Here is a 14,603-nt window from a genome sequence, read left to right as displayed (position 1 = left end):
TTAAATGAGATTACTAGTGTCCGTATAAGTACACGGAAAATACGGTATCACATTTAACAGGGCCGTGCGTTGATGCAGTTGGGCTTCAACTGATTGCGGGTCCCTCTTTTCTTGTTCTACCACATACACACCGACGCATGCATACACTCATATACTAATTAAGTGATCTTCACAGAGTGAACGCATCCGATGTACAAGTTGAAGTGGGTAAGAAAATCACATGATTAGATGTGTTTGATCGATTGGAAGAAAATATATGTATTTTTCTTCAAAAAGATAATGTATAGTGTAACTTCATCCTGACACGTAAATACTCAAAGAGAAAACACACAAGATTACATTAAATAAAATATACTAGATAAATGATTTGTTTACAATTAAAATTATTTTCACCAACCAAGGAAATTTCGAATCTCTCCATATTGTGTGGGGTATATATCATAGTTATAGAGGAATTTAAAAATATTAGACCACTATATCCATGTGGCTTCATTTATTGCAAGCAGTTTACATTTGCTTTATAAATAATTGTTCTCAAGATCGTTAAATCATTAGGGCTTAGAGCCTTAGACTTTCTCGGCAGCTTCCCTTCATTGTCTATCGTCGGCGACACCAGTCTGAATTCATCACTCGACATTTTTCTCCCTTTTTTTTGGGTGTGTTTAATTGCAAATACTCCCTATGCACCGTGTTAACTGATTTTGTATGGTTCTCAATTGCGACACGTCAATGACACGTGACGAGTTTGGGTGTGTGGAAGGGATGAGGTTAACACTATAATGTCTTTGAAACATGACTTGTGGCACAACCCCATATCAGTTAATTAAATAAGCTGTCATTTCGAAATATTATATTACTATTCAAGTGAACACCAAAGCGTTCTCTATGTATAATGGATAACAAGACGTCGTTTTATTATGTGAAAGACGCTTCGTGTTCCAAATACACGCATGACACACGACACGCACTAAGATGTTCATTCCTCTGCGTTTTTCTTTTTTTGGATTCCGGCGTGTTTACTCTGTCTCTGGCGAAAGGTCATGTCTTCCGTCGGATGTTCACGTGTTGAGGAGATATGAGATCCTCTTTGACTCATATGTGGGCTTTGGGCCTTTTAAAATTAATGTTTTTCTTGTTTTGGACTTTGTTTTATGTCTTGGTGTTTTGTTGTTGGTAAGTGGGTTTAATCGTATAATAATAAAACAACAGATGACTTAAAAAAGAAAAGAAAGACGTGTTTTGGGCTTTTCTTGGGACCGACCGAGCAAAGATTTTTTTTTATTTATTTATTTAAATAGCGGACGTCGAGAATGACAATATTACCCTTATTTCTTTTAAGAAACTACTAATCAACCTAAACCCTAAAGCTTCTCCTTAAATGAATATATCGTCTCCGTATAATCTCTCTCTCCAAACGCCGCCGACGATGTCGTCTTCAACTTATTTTCCAAAACGCATCGCATGTATGGAGATTGTTACATCGGAAGAAAACATCGACGAGTCCGTTCCAGTTTTCAAAGTAGTGTCTCGGGAAAAAACTTGCCCTGCTCCCAGGTTCCGGCATCTTCCGACAGACGACGATCTTATTCCTGCGCCAGGTAGCTTATATTTTTCTCCACGATGTTAGCAATGTTTTTTGTGCACCTTGCTGATGTTAATGTTTGTTGTATTGACTAAACCTTAGCGACAGCAAGTGCTTCAAACCTTAGCGACGCATGGGACGAAACCCTAGTTGTGTCTGGTTTAGTGAAATACCAAGATGAGATAGGCTTGATCGCCGATGTAGAGCTTCTCAAGAAGCTTTTTTCGACTCCTTACACTCGAGCTGGATTATCCTTGGAAGTTCAGCGCATTGGGGATACGCTTGTGTTGAAGCCATCACCTGGGTGAGTCTTTTTTTACAAAATTTTGTTTTGTTTTGTAAATCTCCTTAGTAATGTTATATTGTTTCTTTGATGTAGACCTGAGGTTGATGAAGATGAAGGATGTAAAACGCAACTTGATGAATCTCTGTATCAGAGTTTTGTTACGCAATCGCTGAGGTCCGAAGACTCCGAGGAATCCAGAAGAAGACTTTTCATTTGCCAGTTGGGCGACATCCAGATGCTTGTGGGCAGTAAGCTGCATCGGTTCCGCAACGAGGAAGAGTTGGATGTAAACTTGCTTCTATTGGATGTTAGCAAAAGGGTAAGTAAACTTTCTATTTATATGTGGATGTAATCTTTGTATAAATGTGTTTTTTCATTGAACTTTCTGTTTGTTCTTCTTAACACGCAGTTGTCACGTTTGCCCTGGCTTGAAGCGTGGCTTCAGAACATCATGACAGATGTGCCAGAGTTAGGAGTTTGTCACCATGATAATGGCGTTTTGAAAGGATACGAATACTTATCCACTTCGGAGATTTGCTCAGTAAAACAAACCTCGGCGTACATTGTTCAGCAAAACGCTCATCAGATTCTGTCTTTCCTTCGATCAAATTGCAAGGACGATCCTGGACTTTACTGGGTAAAGTTCTCTCTTCCTCGCAGATTATATTATTATTATTATTATTGTTATTGTTCTTTCAGGAACTGATTTGGCTTGGCTTGTGTGCTTTTGTCTACAGCTCTACCGAAGTCCAGGTGAAGATGTGATTCAACTTTTTCATTTTTCATCAAAGAACCATTCTTCAGGCGAGGGAATCACCTGCACAACACATTTGACATCCAAGATGAGAACTGACTCGATGTTTTCCTTGGGGAAACTGCTTCACAAGCTTGCCCTGTCTGTGGTAAGGAAGGAATCATACATTAATAACAGCTTTAACTGCCGCTTTTCTTACATGTGTTGCATCGTGTGCAGGAGGCTGAAGCTCCCATCAAGTGTGCGACTTTCCTCACTAAATGTCTGAATGTCTTGGATGAGCAAGAACATATGGTATGGTTTTTAACTCTGATATCTCTGAGTTCTTATGTGTGTACTCATTGAATGGTTGATATCATGCAGGTTGTTCGGTCAGATGCCCACGAGCTCTTTGCTAGGCTCCTTCTGAAGAGACAAGCTGATTTCATTTCCGAGTGTAAGGAGGGCGTTCAAGGTCAAGTGATGATTGAATTCAAGCTAAACGACAACTATTCGTGTTGTTATGAAGCTGTTCCTTTGTCTGTGCCAGAGACAGTTCCCATTCTGGTCTTACCGAAGTACCTGGCAGTCTATCATGTCCGTCAAGCCGTTAATTCCCTTATGTGGTCACAGCAGCTTCAACCGGCTTCGGAAGCGTTAACCCCTAAACTGTCGAGTCAGCTTCATCTTCAATGCGAAGCTGGGCTGTCTCTAGGTGCTGCTTACCTTGAAGCTAAGCAGCAGTTGCAGGGAGCTTTCAACATTATAAACCAAGCTTGCCGTTCTCATATTTCATTGCCAGAAAAGCCCCACGGTACTGTGTTCATTTCTTCCATGGAACTACCCTTCTTGGCGGAATCGTGGTTTGTTGTGGGCGATCTGTTTGCCCTTTGTTACGGAGAACCAGTAGGCGAGTTCAAATTGACCCCGTCAGATTTGGGAAACGTGCTAGAAGAGACAACAACAGAGGACAGAATACTCAAGTTTCTCAAATCTCCTCTATCCGTTGGTGTGGTGGAGAACCTGGTGGATGCTGGTAAATGCTATAAAGAATGTCTAACTGCAATTCGGAAGCTTCCAGATGGCAAGTTTGTTCAGACTCTTACTGAACACTTGGGGAGCCTACATATAAAACTTGGTGACTTGCTTTCCCGGGTCGGAAACTTCGTGACTGCTAAAGACGCGTATGATGCTGCGATTTACGCTTTCAAAGAAGCAAAGGCACATGTTGGTCCTGCTCAAGAGGAGAAGGTTAGGGTCTACAAGTACCTGGCGGATGCATATTTCAGCTTAGGATTGTGTTTAGCAAAGGGAATGATGGATGATGGTTGTGCCAGGCAGAATATAAGAGAGGCTTTGAACTTATATGAAGGGGATGTTTTGTGTAATACATGCGCAGAGGAAACTGCTAATGCTTTCTTGGAGCTAGCGCAATGTTTTCAAACATCCTGCATGAGGCTTTATAAAAGCAACCAGTGGAAAACAGCCTCGTCTTTCGCTTCGTTAGCTCTTGGTAATTGGCAAAAGTCATCGTTATATTATAACGCCGAGAATTTTCCCGAGAAGTTCTTGGCCACGCTTACAGATATGGCCACTTTCTCCTTGAAACTTCCTAACTCGGTAAGTGGTGGTGAACCATTAGTAACTTCTCTATTGATTGATGTGTTGTGTGGTATTGAGCCATTAGTAACTTCTCTATTTTTTAGCACCCGAAAGCAGCTTTGGATATTCTTCTCGATGGCCGTCACGTTTCCGAAACAACAGCAAAAGGTTCGGAATCCTGGAACCTATTCTGGAATAAATTGAGGGAGGTTCTACTGTCAATGTTGCACCAAGCAAAAAAGGCGGAGGACAAAAACATTGAGAAACTGAGTGAAATATATCTAAGGTCGCTTCGCAGTAATGATCGGACATTCTTGACAGAAACCCACGCGGAGATCTCGGTGTTACAGAAAAGAGTTTGACACAATACATTGTAGTGGGTGCTTTTATCTTTGTAGTGGTGCTTTTATCTTGATGTTTGACACAATACATTGTTTTCTCTTTTCCATTTGTTCAATCTTAGAGAGTGTTTGACAGGGTTCCCAATCTCTCTGAATCATTAATTCCCCTGTTTTGTTTTGTCTTTTTGACAAGGTGTCCTGTTTTTCTTTTGATTCCTTGAAAAAGGAGAAGGAAGTTCAAGTTTGGTTGGATACAGAGGTTTATTATGCATGCAAATTAGCTAACAGGTGAAAACACATCTTATTAGAGAAGTTTGTTTGAAACCAGGTTAGACAAAGAGTATATGACTTGCACAACAACTTGAACTCAACAAGCTCAACAATGAAGTCTCCGGTGAGACTAATCATACAGGCTCTGGAGTACCATATCTCCCAGCTTGTATATGTGAATCCAAGAAATGCTGGTTCAGACTTGGGTTCCACGTTAAAGAGCTTATGATATACACACCACAAGAAGCCCACAGAGTTTAAACTTAAGACAGTTGTCTGAAGAAGAGGACATCAATGGATCAAAGACTAAAGCTTTGGCCCTTCTCTTCACGGGTTCTCTTGTCTGCTTCTCTGTCACTCTTCCAAGCTGTACCAAGATGTGGAATGAGATTAGCTCTACTTCAGTTTCAGATCCTTAATAAGACAAGTTTCATTGTGACCTGAGAAACAATACTATTGGTGTCAACAATCTGGGAGAAGTTGGAGTAAAGATACAATCATTTGGCTTTTGACCTGTTCGGATAAGAAGTTAACACCAATGTAATTAGCCATCTAATAAGTCTCTCCAACGATCCATCTCAACGGTTTCCAGGTACGTTGGAAAGCATAGTACAGAGATATCGCCCAAGATGCTGTTAAAAAGTCACATGATTCAGCCACTACTTGAACAGACACTGATTATAGCAGAAATCAAAGAAGGGAAGAGATGTGCTTACACGCATACGCCATAGGCATACAAGGGTCCTCGGTTTTATCTGCCATGTCAAGTAGATGCGAGTTTTCCATTAAGCATCAGCACAAGCGTCAGCATAACCTTGAGCGTAACCCTCCTTGTGACCATCAGCGTATCCATCACCATAGAGACTGAACACTTCGATGTACAGTCAGCGTATCCCTCCTTAAGTGTTTGGCCATCTCTCAAGGTACTACAAAACCCAAGAGAGCCACCACACGAGCTAATGTATAACAATTACAAAGTCTTTCGGTAAATAAACAAGTCCCACCAATGGATAGATAATTTGTCTGTTTGGCACTCACAAGACTGTGTTGATGTGAAGTGCTTTGAGCAGAGAGGTCGCCATTTGCTTCACCAGAACTTGGCCTCCTGAACGCTGTCCATCACGTCGTTCTTCTATCAGATTCTGCAGTTTCTGAGGGAGGTCGTTCTCTACTATCAGCTGCTTTGGCTTTGGATGGTGCTCGTAAACAGCCTGTTTCACATCATTGAAACCAAAATGATAGAGTATTGATATCTCTAACTCTTCAATCAAACCAGAATACAAGATAGAACAGAGACTACAAGATGAAATAGAAGATAGCTTCGTAAGTTCCGATCACAATCACCTTCTCATGGCGAAGATGACTGATCACGATGATCTCATGGCGACCGTGCCGAGACTCATAGCGTCTACAACATCAACATACAAAGCATACCCTTCTTCTTCGATCAAGCTCTGTATTTATTCTGCTATTTGCTTCAGCTATTCCAACTGCAAAGCCTCCAAACCTACCAGAGTCTCTCCTCTTTAATTCTTGTCCACGTCAGCAATAAGGATCTATCAATACTTTCCCCTTGAAAACAAGCTTGCCCACAAGCTTGTATGGCAAGAACCCATCGAACACATGAATGATGATCATGTTGGTCTCTTCTCCCCTGCTGAAACCCCGATACAGCAACATTGGCCAAGCTGAGTATATGAACATTCTTTTTATACTTGAACATCCAAGACTTGGCCATTTTACTTCTCTGCCTTTGTTGCATCACCTTGACACTACGAACATACCAGCCACTCCACAATCTTCCATTGTCACGACTTTGTGCAATGCCCACTTCTTGTCTTGTAACATATATGTAAGCTCTTTGTACATTAAACTGCTGTACTTCTGGCCAAGCACCTACTTTACTGAGCCTTGGTTTGTACTTAAACATATATGTCTTGAAAGACTTTTTCTTCTTAGGACTTCGTTGTCCTTGTACTCGTAGTAGATTACCCTCATGCTGCATCAATAACAAGTCGTTGTCTTGAGGTACCAAACGATTCTTAAATGTTGAAACTCTGAACATCTCTTGTATCAACAGCTCGGATTCTTTCTTTTCTTCTCCATCATATCTCCAAATCAACTCAGCCACTATCCGTAAGCAAATAAGTATGCTCTCATATACTCCCGCCCTTGAAAACAAGCTTGCCCACAAGCTTGGACTGAGTAAAATGATGTGTGGCTGCAACTCCTTTCCATTGGCTGAAACTGTGATTCGGAAACCATGTTCAAAAACTCCAAAGTGACAAGAAGAATATCCAACGTGATCAAACCACTGCCATATCACTTCTCTCAAGGCCAGTAACCTGAAGAGATGCATTTGGTCTGAGCGTGTCTGCCCTCTCCGTTTAAATCTCCATTTGTGCTTCACTTGGAAATTCAAAAGATGAGTAAAGGACATCCAGCTTCGTGAATCATGCCTCATCAAACATTTGTACCACAGCCAGGATAGATACAAGTCCTCAAACTCCAACTTTTTCGCAAAATCCAACTTGGAAACATCCTCTCTTGCAGCCCATGTTCTCAAACTCTGTGACCATGCCTCCATGTTCGGATATTCTCTGTATCTCCACCAAAGCCAACGAAGTTTAGACCGAGACTGCATAAACTTCCCTCGATCTTGCTGTAGCATATTGATTTTTTTGTATTTGAATTTAAACCACCCATCCTTGTTGCTTTTTCTCTTTGGTGATATGCTCAACAAACGAGTAGGATCAGAACAAACATCATCCTCTCTTTGAAGTTTTACGCCAATTGATCCCTCCAAAACTGCATCTAACTCCACCTCGTAGAAAACTGTCCCAGCCATCACAGTCCTTGTGACAGCAACCGCATAACCATCGGGCAGCTCACTACCAGTTTCATGTATAACCCATCTCCTAAGCATGAATCTCATAAAGTTCCTGTCTTTGAACTTAAACTTCCAGGCTTTGGGATACTTTAATTTCTTCTTCTTAATGACTTCTGTAGTTAGTGAAGGCAACTCCTGCACCTTTTCTGCTTCTGTCTCATGAATAGATTCAACGTCAGAAGTTGAGTCATCTTTCAACTCCATCTCTACAGAAAAACGTTCTGTCTCTTGATCATCATCAAGACAACAGTCTTTTATTGCCTTCTCCATATCATCAGTGTTTGATATCTCACTTTCTGCAACAGTCTTTTGTTCCCTTTCCTCAAGTGAGTCATTATCAAGCTTTTCTTCTGCCTTTTTATCAGCAAGACAATCACCAGAGCGCATAAAGACTACTTCCATTGTTGGTGATGTTGTGTTCCTTGCCAAATATGGCTCATGAACAACGAAATTGCTAGCTACTGATCCAGCTCCTGAATCCGTGTCAACCAAAGAACAACTCGGAACAGAAGCAAAACGAGCTAACAATCTGCATTTGAAGTCACTCCAATCCTTGAATTTCGTTCTGCGCCTCACCCAATAGAACCATCGACGAGCAGCTCCTTCCAAGTACAGAAAAATGAGGTCTAGTTTTGCATCATCTTCATAATGGCTAAAGAACCGATCAGCTTTCACAATCCAACTTTCTGGATTAGCTCCATCAAACATAGGCAAGCCCTCAAACACATGCATCTCAGCATTTTTGATAATATGATCACTACTTTCAACATTCAACACACCAGCTCGATAACCTAATTGAGAATCCTTCCGGTTTTGTTCCTGATTCTGAAGCGATACCTGAGGATAAAGTGTCGTAGATGTTGGAGCTTCGTTCTTTCTCAAGTCACCATCTATCACTCGTGAGGCCAATTTCTCCTTCCCTGATATCATACTCTGAGTATCGTTCATGGCAGATCTCCTCGATGCAAGGAATTTTTGGAGTCCACCATTCAAATACTCCAACAATACAGCACTGTCATTCTCGAACGACGATCTCGACTCCTCAACAACGACGGAATGATCGGAGGCGACAGATGCCGCCAGCGAAGAACTCCGATACATATTCGCGTTGCATCCGTATCCTCCGTAACTTTCGGAACCTCTTGAATCTCCGTAACCTCCGCCACCGTAACTTCCGTAACTTCCATTATCTCCTCCGATGAAACCAGAAACGGAACCATCGCGTCTCTTCAATCTCGCCGCCGATTCATCAAACTTCCTCATCATTGCGTTGAATCCGAACCAGTATCACCGCACCAATGATAGAGTATTGATATCTCTAACTCTTCAATCAAACCAGAATACAAGATAGAACAGAGACTACAAGATGAAATAGAAGATAGCTTCGTAAGTTCCGATCACAATCACCTTCTCATGGCGAAGATGACTGATCACGACGATCTCATGGCGACCGTGCCGAGACTCATAGCGTCTACAACATCAACATACAAAGCATACCCTTCTTCTTCGATCGAGCTCTGTATTTATTCTGCTATTTGCTTCAGCTATTCCAACTGCAAAGCCTCCAAACCAACCAGAGTCTCTCCTCTTTAATTCTTGTCCACGTCAGCAATAAGGATCTATCACAAACACTCAACACACTCAGCTTCTATAATAGTATTAAGACTAATAGTATGGTGGTTCATTACCTTGATAAGTTTGAGTAGATTAAGTCGAGCTATTGCATCTTGGTGGTCTAGCCTTGAAATAAGCAACGGAGTCAATCCATTTACAGCTAATGTCTTGTTGATCCGAGATGATTTCCTGGATTCAAGAATGATAAAAAACTCAAGAAGTTGAAACTTCACTTAATAAGAACATTTTGAAATGATTAAATAATCTACTACAAAGAAAAGAGAGAAACATACATGATGATCTTCAAGAATGGCTCCAGTATGTGCACGAAGTGTCTCTCAGGACAGCTCTGAAAGAAGTTAACTAACTTCTGAATTGCCTCGTTCTTGAGCAACGCCTGTTCCACCTTGTGGTTGTTGTCATTGTCTTGCGCCAAGCAAACAGCAATTGAGTCCAAGGCTATCACGGACCAGTATTCATCATCGAGCAGACTCAGGTAAACGTCCAGACCGCCGTGAGCTCTTAGCTGCTCTCTTGAGTTCCGAGATGCATGAGCCATATCACATAGAAGTGGCAATGCATATTGTTTTAGAGGAGAATCAGACATGATGAAAAGCATTAGGTGCGGTATGATTCCGTTTTCGGCCGCTTGTTCCTGCCTCCTCTTATTTATCTTGCACAGGTTGAATAGCGCACTAAGCACCTCATGGTGGATCTGATAAACAAGATTCCCTTCCTTAAGCTCAAGGTTGGGGATCAAATGCTTGATTGCATCCGCCCGCTGAAGATTCTCCAAACAATTTGGATCAGTGGATAAATGATTGGTGCACTCCAATATCTGGAAAAAAACAAAAAGCAGTGTAAGCATGCAACCTGTGTAGGCAGAAAATGAAGCTTCATAATGTTTCCAAGTACCTTTAAGAGAATAGGAGGTTCCACACGGTTGAACATCTGGAAAAGACGACTGAGTAAGCTTTGGCTGCACATGTACGATTTGACTGTTGTATCAGCTCGTGCAAATTCAAGAAGCAGATCAGCCACTGTGTTTCTTCAATCTCTCTGTTGTTTCTTTTGTTGCCTTAAAAGTTTGGATTTTTTTTAATATGTAAAATCTATCTCTCTCTGGGGATTTTTTTCTTCAATCTCTGTGCTGTTTCTTTTTTTTCATCTACTGGAAGAAAGTTATCAGGTCTTGGACTCCCCTGGATCACTAGGATACTCCCTTGATAAATTGACTTCTGTTACTGAGTTGTAAGACTTCTATCTCACAAAGTTTCTAATAATGGCATAGATTTTAATCTCATGGACTGTGTTTGGTGTAAACCTGCAGTGATTTAAGCAACAAGAACCTTGGAGGGGACTTGTCGTATCAGCTTCCTCCAAATGTTGAGAGATTGTATGTATGTTTGTTGATTTCTCTCTGTGTGTTTTGACAAGTTTCTTTGTGTGTCTGTTTGTAAGTTGATAAAGTTTCTGAATTTTGTGTTTAGGAATCTTGCTAATAACCAGTTCACTGGATCTGCTCCGTACTCCATTCCTAAAATGACACCCCCCAAGTACCTGTAAGTTCAATTATTTATCTTCAGACCTTATCTTGGAGAAGTTTGGTGTATTTTATGGAACATTGGATTACATGATTCTCAAATTATATATTTCATAAGCACTCATAGATTTACAAGAGATTTACATCATCACCTCAAACTCATTGAACTGATTCACTTCAAAATTGTCTGCATCCTTATCAACTGGTAATTTGTTCTTTATTACACAGAGATCCTGTAGTGTTCTTTTTCTTTTTTTCTTTGGTGTTTAGTTAGAAATACGGGACAAGAAGAAGACAATTTACAGCCATATAAACAAGAGGTCATAAACAGAGCAATTACCAGTTGGCCTAGAAGCAAAATTTTTATGGAATTAAAAAAAGAGCAATCACCAGTGGCCCATACGGGACAAGAAGAAGACAGTTTACAGCCATAGAAACAATCGATCATAAAAGAGACTTGTATAGAAACTAACTCATCATCCCTTTTGTTAAACTTTTTTTTCAAATGCTTAAAACCTGCTAAATCATCAAGAGGTCTCCCACAGAGAAGGAATTGAAAGAGTATTGGCACATTTGTTCTGTCAAAATTCATCAGATCCAAGTGTGTGTATATACATTGTGTTACCGCTTAAGTGTGTGCAAATCCATTGTCATAACATTTTTCCAAAGCCACTGTCGTTACCCCTTCCCAAGTAACACGTATCTAACCAGCAGCTTAGTGTTCTGTAGCCTTGTTGTAAGCATCAGCACAAGCGTCAGCATAACCTTGAGCGTAACCCTCCTTGTGACCATCAGCGTATCCATCACCATAACCCCCTCCATGGTTTGCTAACCGATTCCTCTGGCTCACCGCTATTAAATCTCGTGCGGCTTGGACAAAAGTGATGCGTTCCTGTAAAATCGTGAAGCAACATTAGAAAGAGAAGGGAATGGACGGGGTCATAACGAGGAAGAAGCTTTCCAGCATACCTTCAAACTAGGGTCAAGATCAAACCGTTGTTGTTCGGCAGCAGCGCGTGTGTGCTCCGCCATTTTTGCCTGCAAGGCTGAGACTACTTGACCAATCATGGTCTCGCATGATCTCTCAAACGAAGGCAGGTCCTCAATTATGGAGGCAGCATCCCTCTAAATTTTATAAAAGACATATGTAAGAGAATCGATCTTGTTGGGAGATGTAAAAGAGAACTGTTTTCGCCAAGGTGAAGTCGAATTACCTTGAAGGATTGTCTGGCAGAGAACGGGATCTGAATCTGCTTTTCCTCGAGCTTTGAAATGAGTTGGTCAGCACGTGCGCTCTGGTATGCTCTCTGTTATATACAAGAATGAAGGAAAGGAAAAAAACAGTTATCAAATCCATACAACAAGGAATGGAATAGGCTTATTAAATAATAAAATTCTAACCAAGGACTGTGTGAATGAAGAAGACACAGCTTCTTCCAAAGGTGATGTCAGTGCGTGTAATGCTTCTGGAGAGGGCATCATCGCTTTCCACATTGTTGGCCCTAAATTCTTGGTGATTAAGCTTGTAAGTACATTCTCCAATTGCTGTTGGAGGTCACGCATTGGATTTTCCTGACCAGCAGTCTCTTCTACGAAGCGGGCAAATAGAGCATCAGCATTTGACTTGGAGATCCTCTCAATCTCCGCAGCTAAAGCCCCTTCCACTCTTTGACCTTCTTCTTCGACGCTATGGTCAACGAGACTGAACAATCCTTCTTGCATCTCGTTCTGCGAAACCAATATCTGCAAAGGGAAGCAAAGTATCAGAAGAAAAAAAACAAAAGTATGTTCCAAAGAAATGTGTTCCAAGTCAGAACCTGATTCATCATATCTTTGATTGCAGATACAGCCTCCTCCACCTCCTCGATTTCTACTTCATTCACAAAGAATAAATGGAGAAAAGGACTTTGATGGAGGAAGATGTAGCTTCCACGTTGAGGACACTCCCCCTGCTTAACCACGATTCCAAGGTATTCGTTGTTCTTCTTCGTTGTCACCCTCGTCAGACCTCGAAAAGAAAAGAGGTAATCAGGTGAAAAAACAGAACTCAGAACACATAGAGCTTGAAGGATCTATCATCATCATCATCATCATCATCATCATAACGCACCAATAACGAAAAGTTATCATCGTCAAATCTGTTACGAAACAGAGACTCAACTTTCCCGAGGAAGGATCAATCATAACACAAATAAGGATCATCAGAACACGAAGAGCTTAACGGAGACGCTTTTAAGGATCATCATCATCTTACCGCTAAACTGAAGAAAGATTATCACTGTCAACATCACTTACGACGAAACAGAGAGACGCAAAGGATCATTTGAACAGGGAGAGCTTAACGCAGATACAACGAAGGATGAATCAAAAGTTGTTTCAACCATACCTGTTCCCACCATTTCGCTTCTGCTTGCTTCGCCTGGATGATGGAAGGAAGGAGAGAGAGAAGTATGAGAGTGAGAAAGAGAGATTCTCTCTGGCGGGGATTTGAATCTGAACTCAATTCAATTGGACGGTTCAGATTTGAAACTGGATTTATTCAATTGTACGGCTCAGATTTCGCCACGTCGCCACGTCAGATTCATTAAACTGTGTCCTAGGTTTCAAGGAATGGGTCGCGTGTTCGAGATGGCTTTGACGCGTTTTGCTTTCATTTTCTCTGATTTTAATTTAATGAATGTCAAATTACGATTTTACCCTCATCTTCAACCTCTTGCCTACGTTTTCAGATCTGTATTATCTTGTTCTTCATTCATGAAATAGACACTGATTTAGCTCTTGGTGGTCGTGTCCACTCGTTGCCTCCATCGTCGTCATCTTCTTCCTCAATCCAAGCCGTATCATCCAACGGTAAGAAAAGTTGATACCTTTCAACCTGATTTTAGCTCTAGCTTTCTGAAGATTCTTGCTTTGATTGAGAAAAAGAAGGTTCATTTCTCCGTTTCCTATATATTGATTTGTCAATTAAACATGTAGATGTTTTGTAATAAGATCAATGCTGTTTTATGTAATGATACGACAACAGATAGGTGTTTGGCTTTTGTGTCTTGTCTGATGTTTGTACTGTGATGTTTAATCTACAGCCAGCGAAGCTCAGAGTCCTCAAAAGGTCTTTGAACGAGGTGGCTCTTTCTTGGCTGGGAATTTGTCTTTTAATAGGGCGAGAGTGTCCTTGGAAGGACTAAATCCAGTAAGAACAATATAATTTCGTCCTTTATATGCTTCTGTTTAACCTTTTCTGAGTCAATGCGTCTGATTTTTGGTTTGTCTGCAGCCCCCTGCCTACAAAGAGCCTTTAATGACTATTCCAGGAAGCCACCCGATTGTGCAGCATGAGATTTTGAATAATAAAAAGCAAATCTTTAACCAAGGTGAAATAACTTTTTTGAATGCTCTTTGGTAAGACTACCTTTGATAGACTTATGAAAGGGTCGATTATATCTGCTGTTTTTTTTTTTTTTGCAGGACGCAGGTGACTCAGTGAAACTATGGGATATAACTAAGGGTGTTGTGGTAGAGGACTATGGGAAGGTCTCTGTGAAACTTACGCTTCTTATTTGAGTTTCTGATATATTGTATGTACATGCTGCTGTAATCGTGAAATATATGTTTCCATGTTTGCAGATATCATTTGAAGAGAAGAAAGAAGAACTGTTTGAAATGGTAAGTCGCTTTGATACATTTTCAAAGATTATGATACTTTTCTTTAGTGAGACTAACAGATTTATGTAACTTTATGATA

General features: G+C 40.8%; 3 protein-coding genes across 4 annotated transcripts; 1 reads left to right on the top strand and 2 right to left on the bottom strand.

Moving 5' to 3' along the window:
* Positions 1-1,377: 1,377 nt before the first annotated feature.
* LOC130497982 (uncharacterized) lies at positions 1,378-4,728 on the top strand. Of its 2 annotated transcripts, none has more exons than XM_056991278.1 (8): positions 1,378-1,598; positions 1,685-1,886; positions 1,962-2,187; positions 2,278-2,505; positions 2,606-2,770; positions 2,842-2,916; positions 2,986-4,221; positions 4,321-4,651. In XM_056991278.1, the coding sequence occupies exons 1-8, from the start codon at positions 1,379-1,381 to the stop codon at positions 4,405-4,407; spliced, it is 2,439 nt and encodes an 812-aa protein (XP_056847258.1). In that variant the 5' UTR covers position 1,378; the 3' UTR covers positions 4,408-4,651. The 2 variants fall into 2 exon arrangements, with proteins under 2 accessions (XP_056847258.1, XP_056847257.1); XM_056991277.1 differs by having other exon boundaries at positions 1,380-1,598; positions 4,308-4,728.
* A 98-nt stretch (positions 4,729-4,826) lies between these two features.
* Positions 4,827-9,222, bottom strand: LOC130497981 (uncharacterized). The gene is made up of 4 exons (XM_056991276.1): positions 6,159-9,222; positions 5,531-6,025; positions 5,328-5,446; positions 4,827-5,254 (listed from the first exon to the last, which is right to left on the bottom strand). Exon 1 carries the CDS (start codon positions 8,968-8,970, stop codon positions 6,322-6,324), a length of 2,649 nt encoding a protein of 882 aa, XP_056847256.1. The 5' UTR covers positions 8,971-9,222; the 3' UTR covers positions 4,827-5,254; positions 5,328-5,446; positions 5,531-6,025; positions 6,159-6,321.
* A 1,990-nt stretch (positions 9,223-11,212) lies between these two features.
* Positions 11,213-13,295, bottom strand: LOC130497984 (enhancer of mRNA-decapping protein 4-like). Its single transcript, XM_056991281.1, has 6 exons — positions 13,248-13,295; positions 12,679-12,869; positions 12,263-12,604; positions 12,076-12,168; positions 11,831-11,986; positions 11,213-11,753 (listed from the first exon to the last, which is right to left on the bottom strand). Exons 1-6 carry the CDS (start codon positions 13,258-13,260, stop codon positions 11,577-11,579), a joined length of 972 nt encoding a protein of 323 aa, XP_056847261.1. The 5' UTR covers positions 13,261-13,295; the 3' UTR covers positions 11,213-11,576.
* Positions 13,296-14,603: the final 1,308 nt, after the last annotated feature.

Source organism: Raphanus sativus, chromosome 7 (assembly GCF_000801105.2).
Source record: "Raphanus sativus cultivar WK10039 chromosome 7, ASM80110v3, whole genome shotgun sequence".
Classification (NCBI taxonomy): domain Eukaryota; kingdom Viridiplantae; phylum Streptophyta; class Magnoliopsida; order Brassicales; family Brassicaceae; genus Raphanus; species Raphanus sativus.
The sequence above is the reverse complement of the archived record's forward strand: the minus strand, read 5'-3'. Positions and strand labels throughout refer to the sequence as shown.

What these genes read in the sequence shown, in the direction of transcription:
- LOC130497982 (XM_056991277.1), top strand. Translation starts at nt 1,427, where the DNA reads ATGTCGTCTTCAACTTATTTTCCAAAACGCATCGCATGTATGGAGATT. An exon ending in ACGATCCTGGACTTTACTGG is followed by an intron (nt 2,506 to 2,605) that starts GTAAAGTTCTCT and finishes TTTTGTCTACAG; the next exon opens with CTCTACCGAAGTCCAGGTGA. An exon ending in CCTTGAAACTTCCTAACTCG is followed by an intron (nt 4,222 to 4,307) that starts GTAAGTGGTGGT and finishes TCTATTTTTTAG; the next exon opens with CACCCGAAAGCAGCTTTGGA.
- LOC130497984 (XM_056991281.1), bottom strand. An exon ending in TCAAAGATATGATGAATCAG is followed by an intron (nt 12,605 to 12,678) that starts GTTCTGACTTGG and finishes TTCCCTTTGCAG; the next exon opens with ATATTGGTTTCGCAGAACGA. An exon ending in CTGCCAGACAATCCTTCAAG is followed by an intron (nt 11,987 to 12,075) that starts GTAATTCGACTT and finishes TATAAAATTTAG; the next exon opens with AGGGATGCTGCCTCCATAAT.
- LOC130497981 (XM_056991276.1), bottom strand. Translation starts at nt 8,970, where the DNA reads ATGATGAGGAAGTTTGATGAATCGGCGGCGAGATTGAAGAGACGCGAT.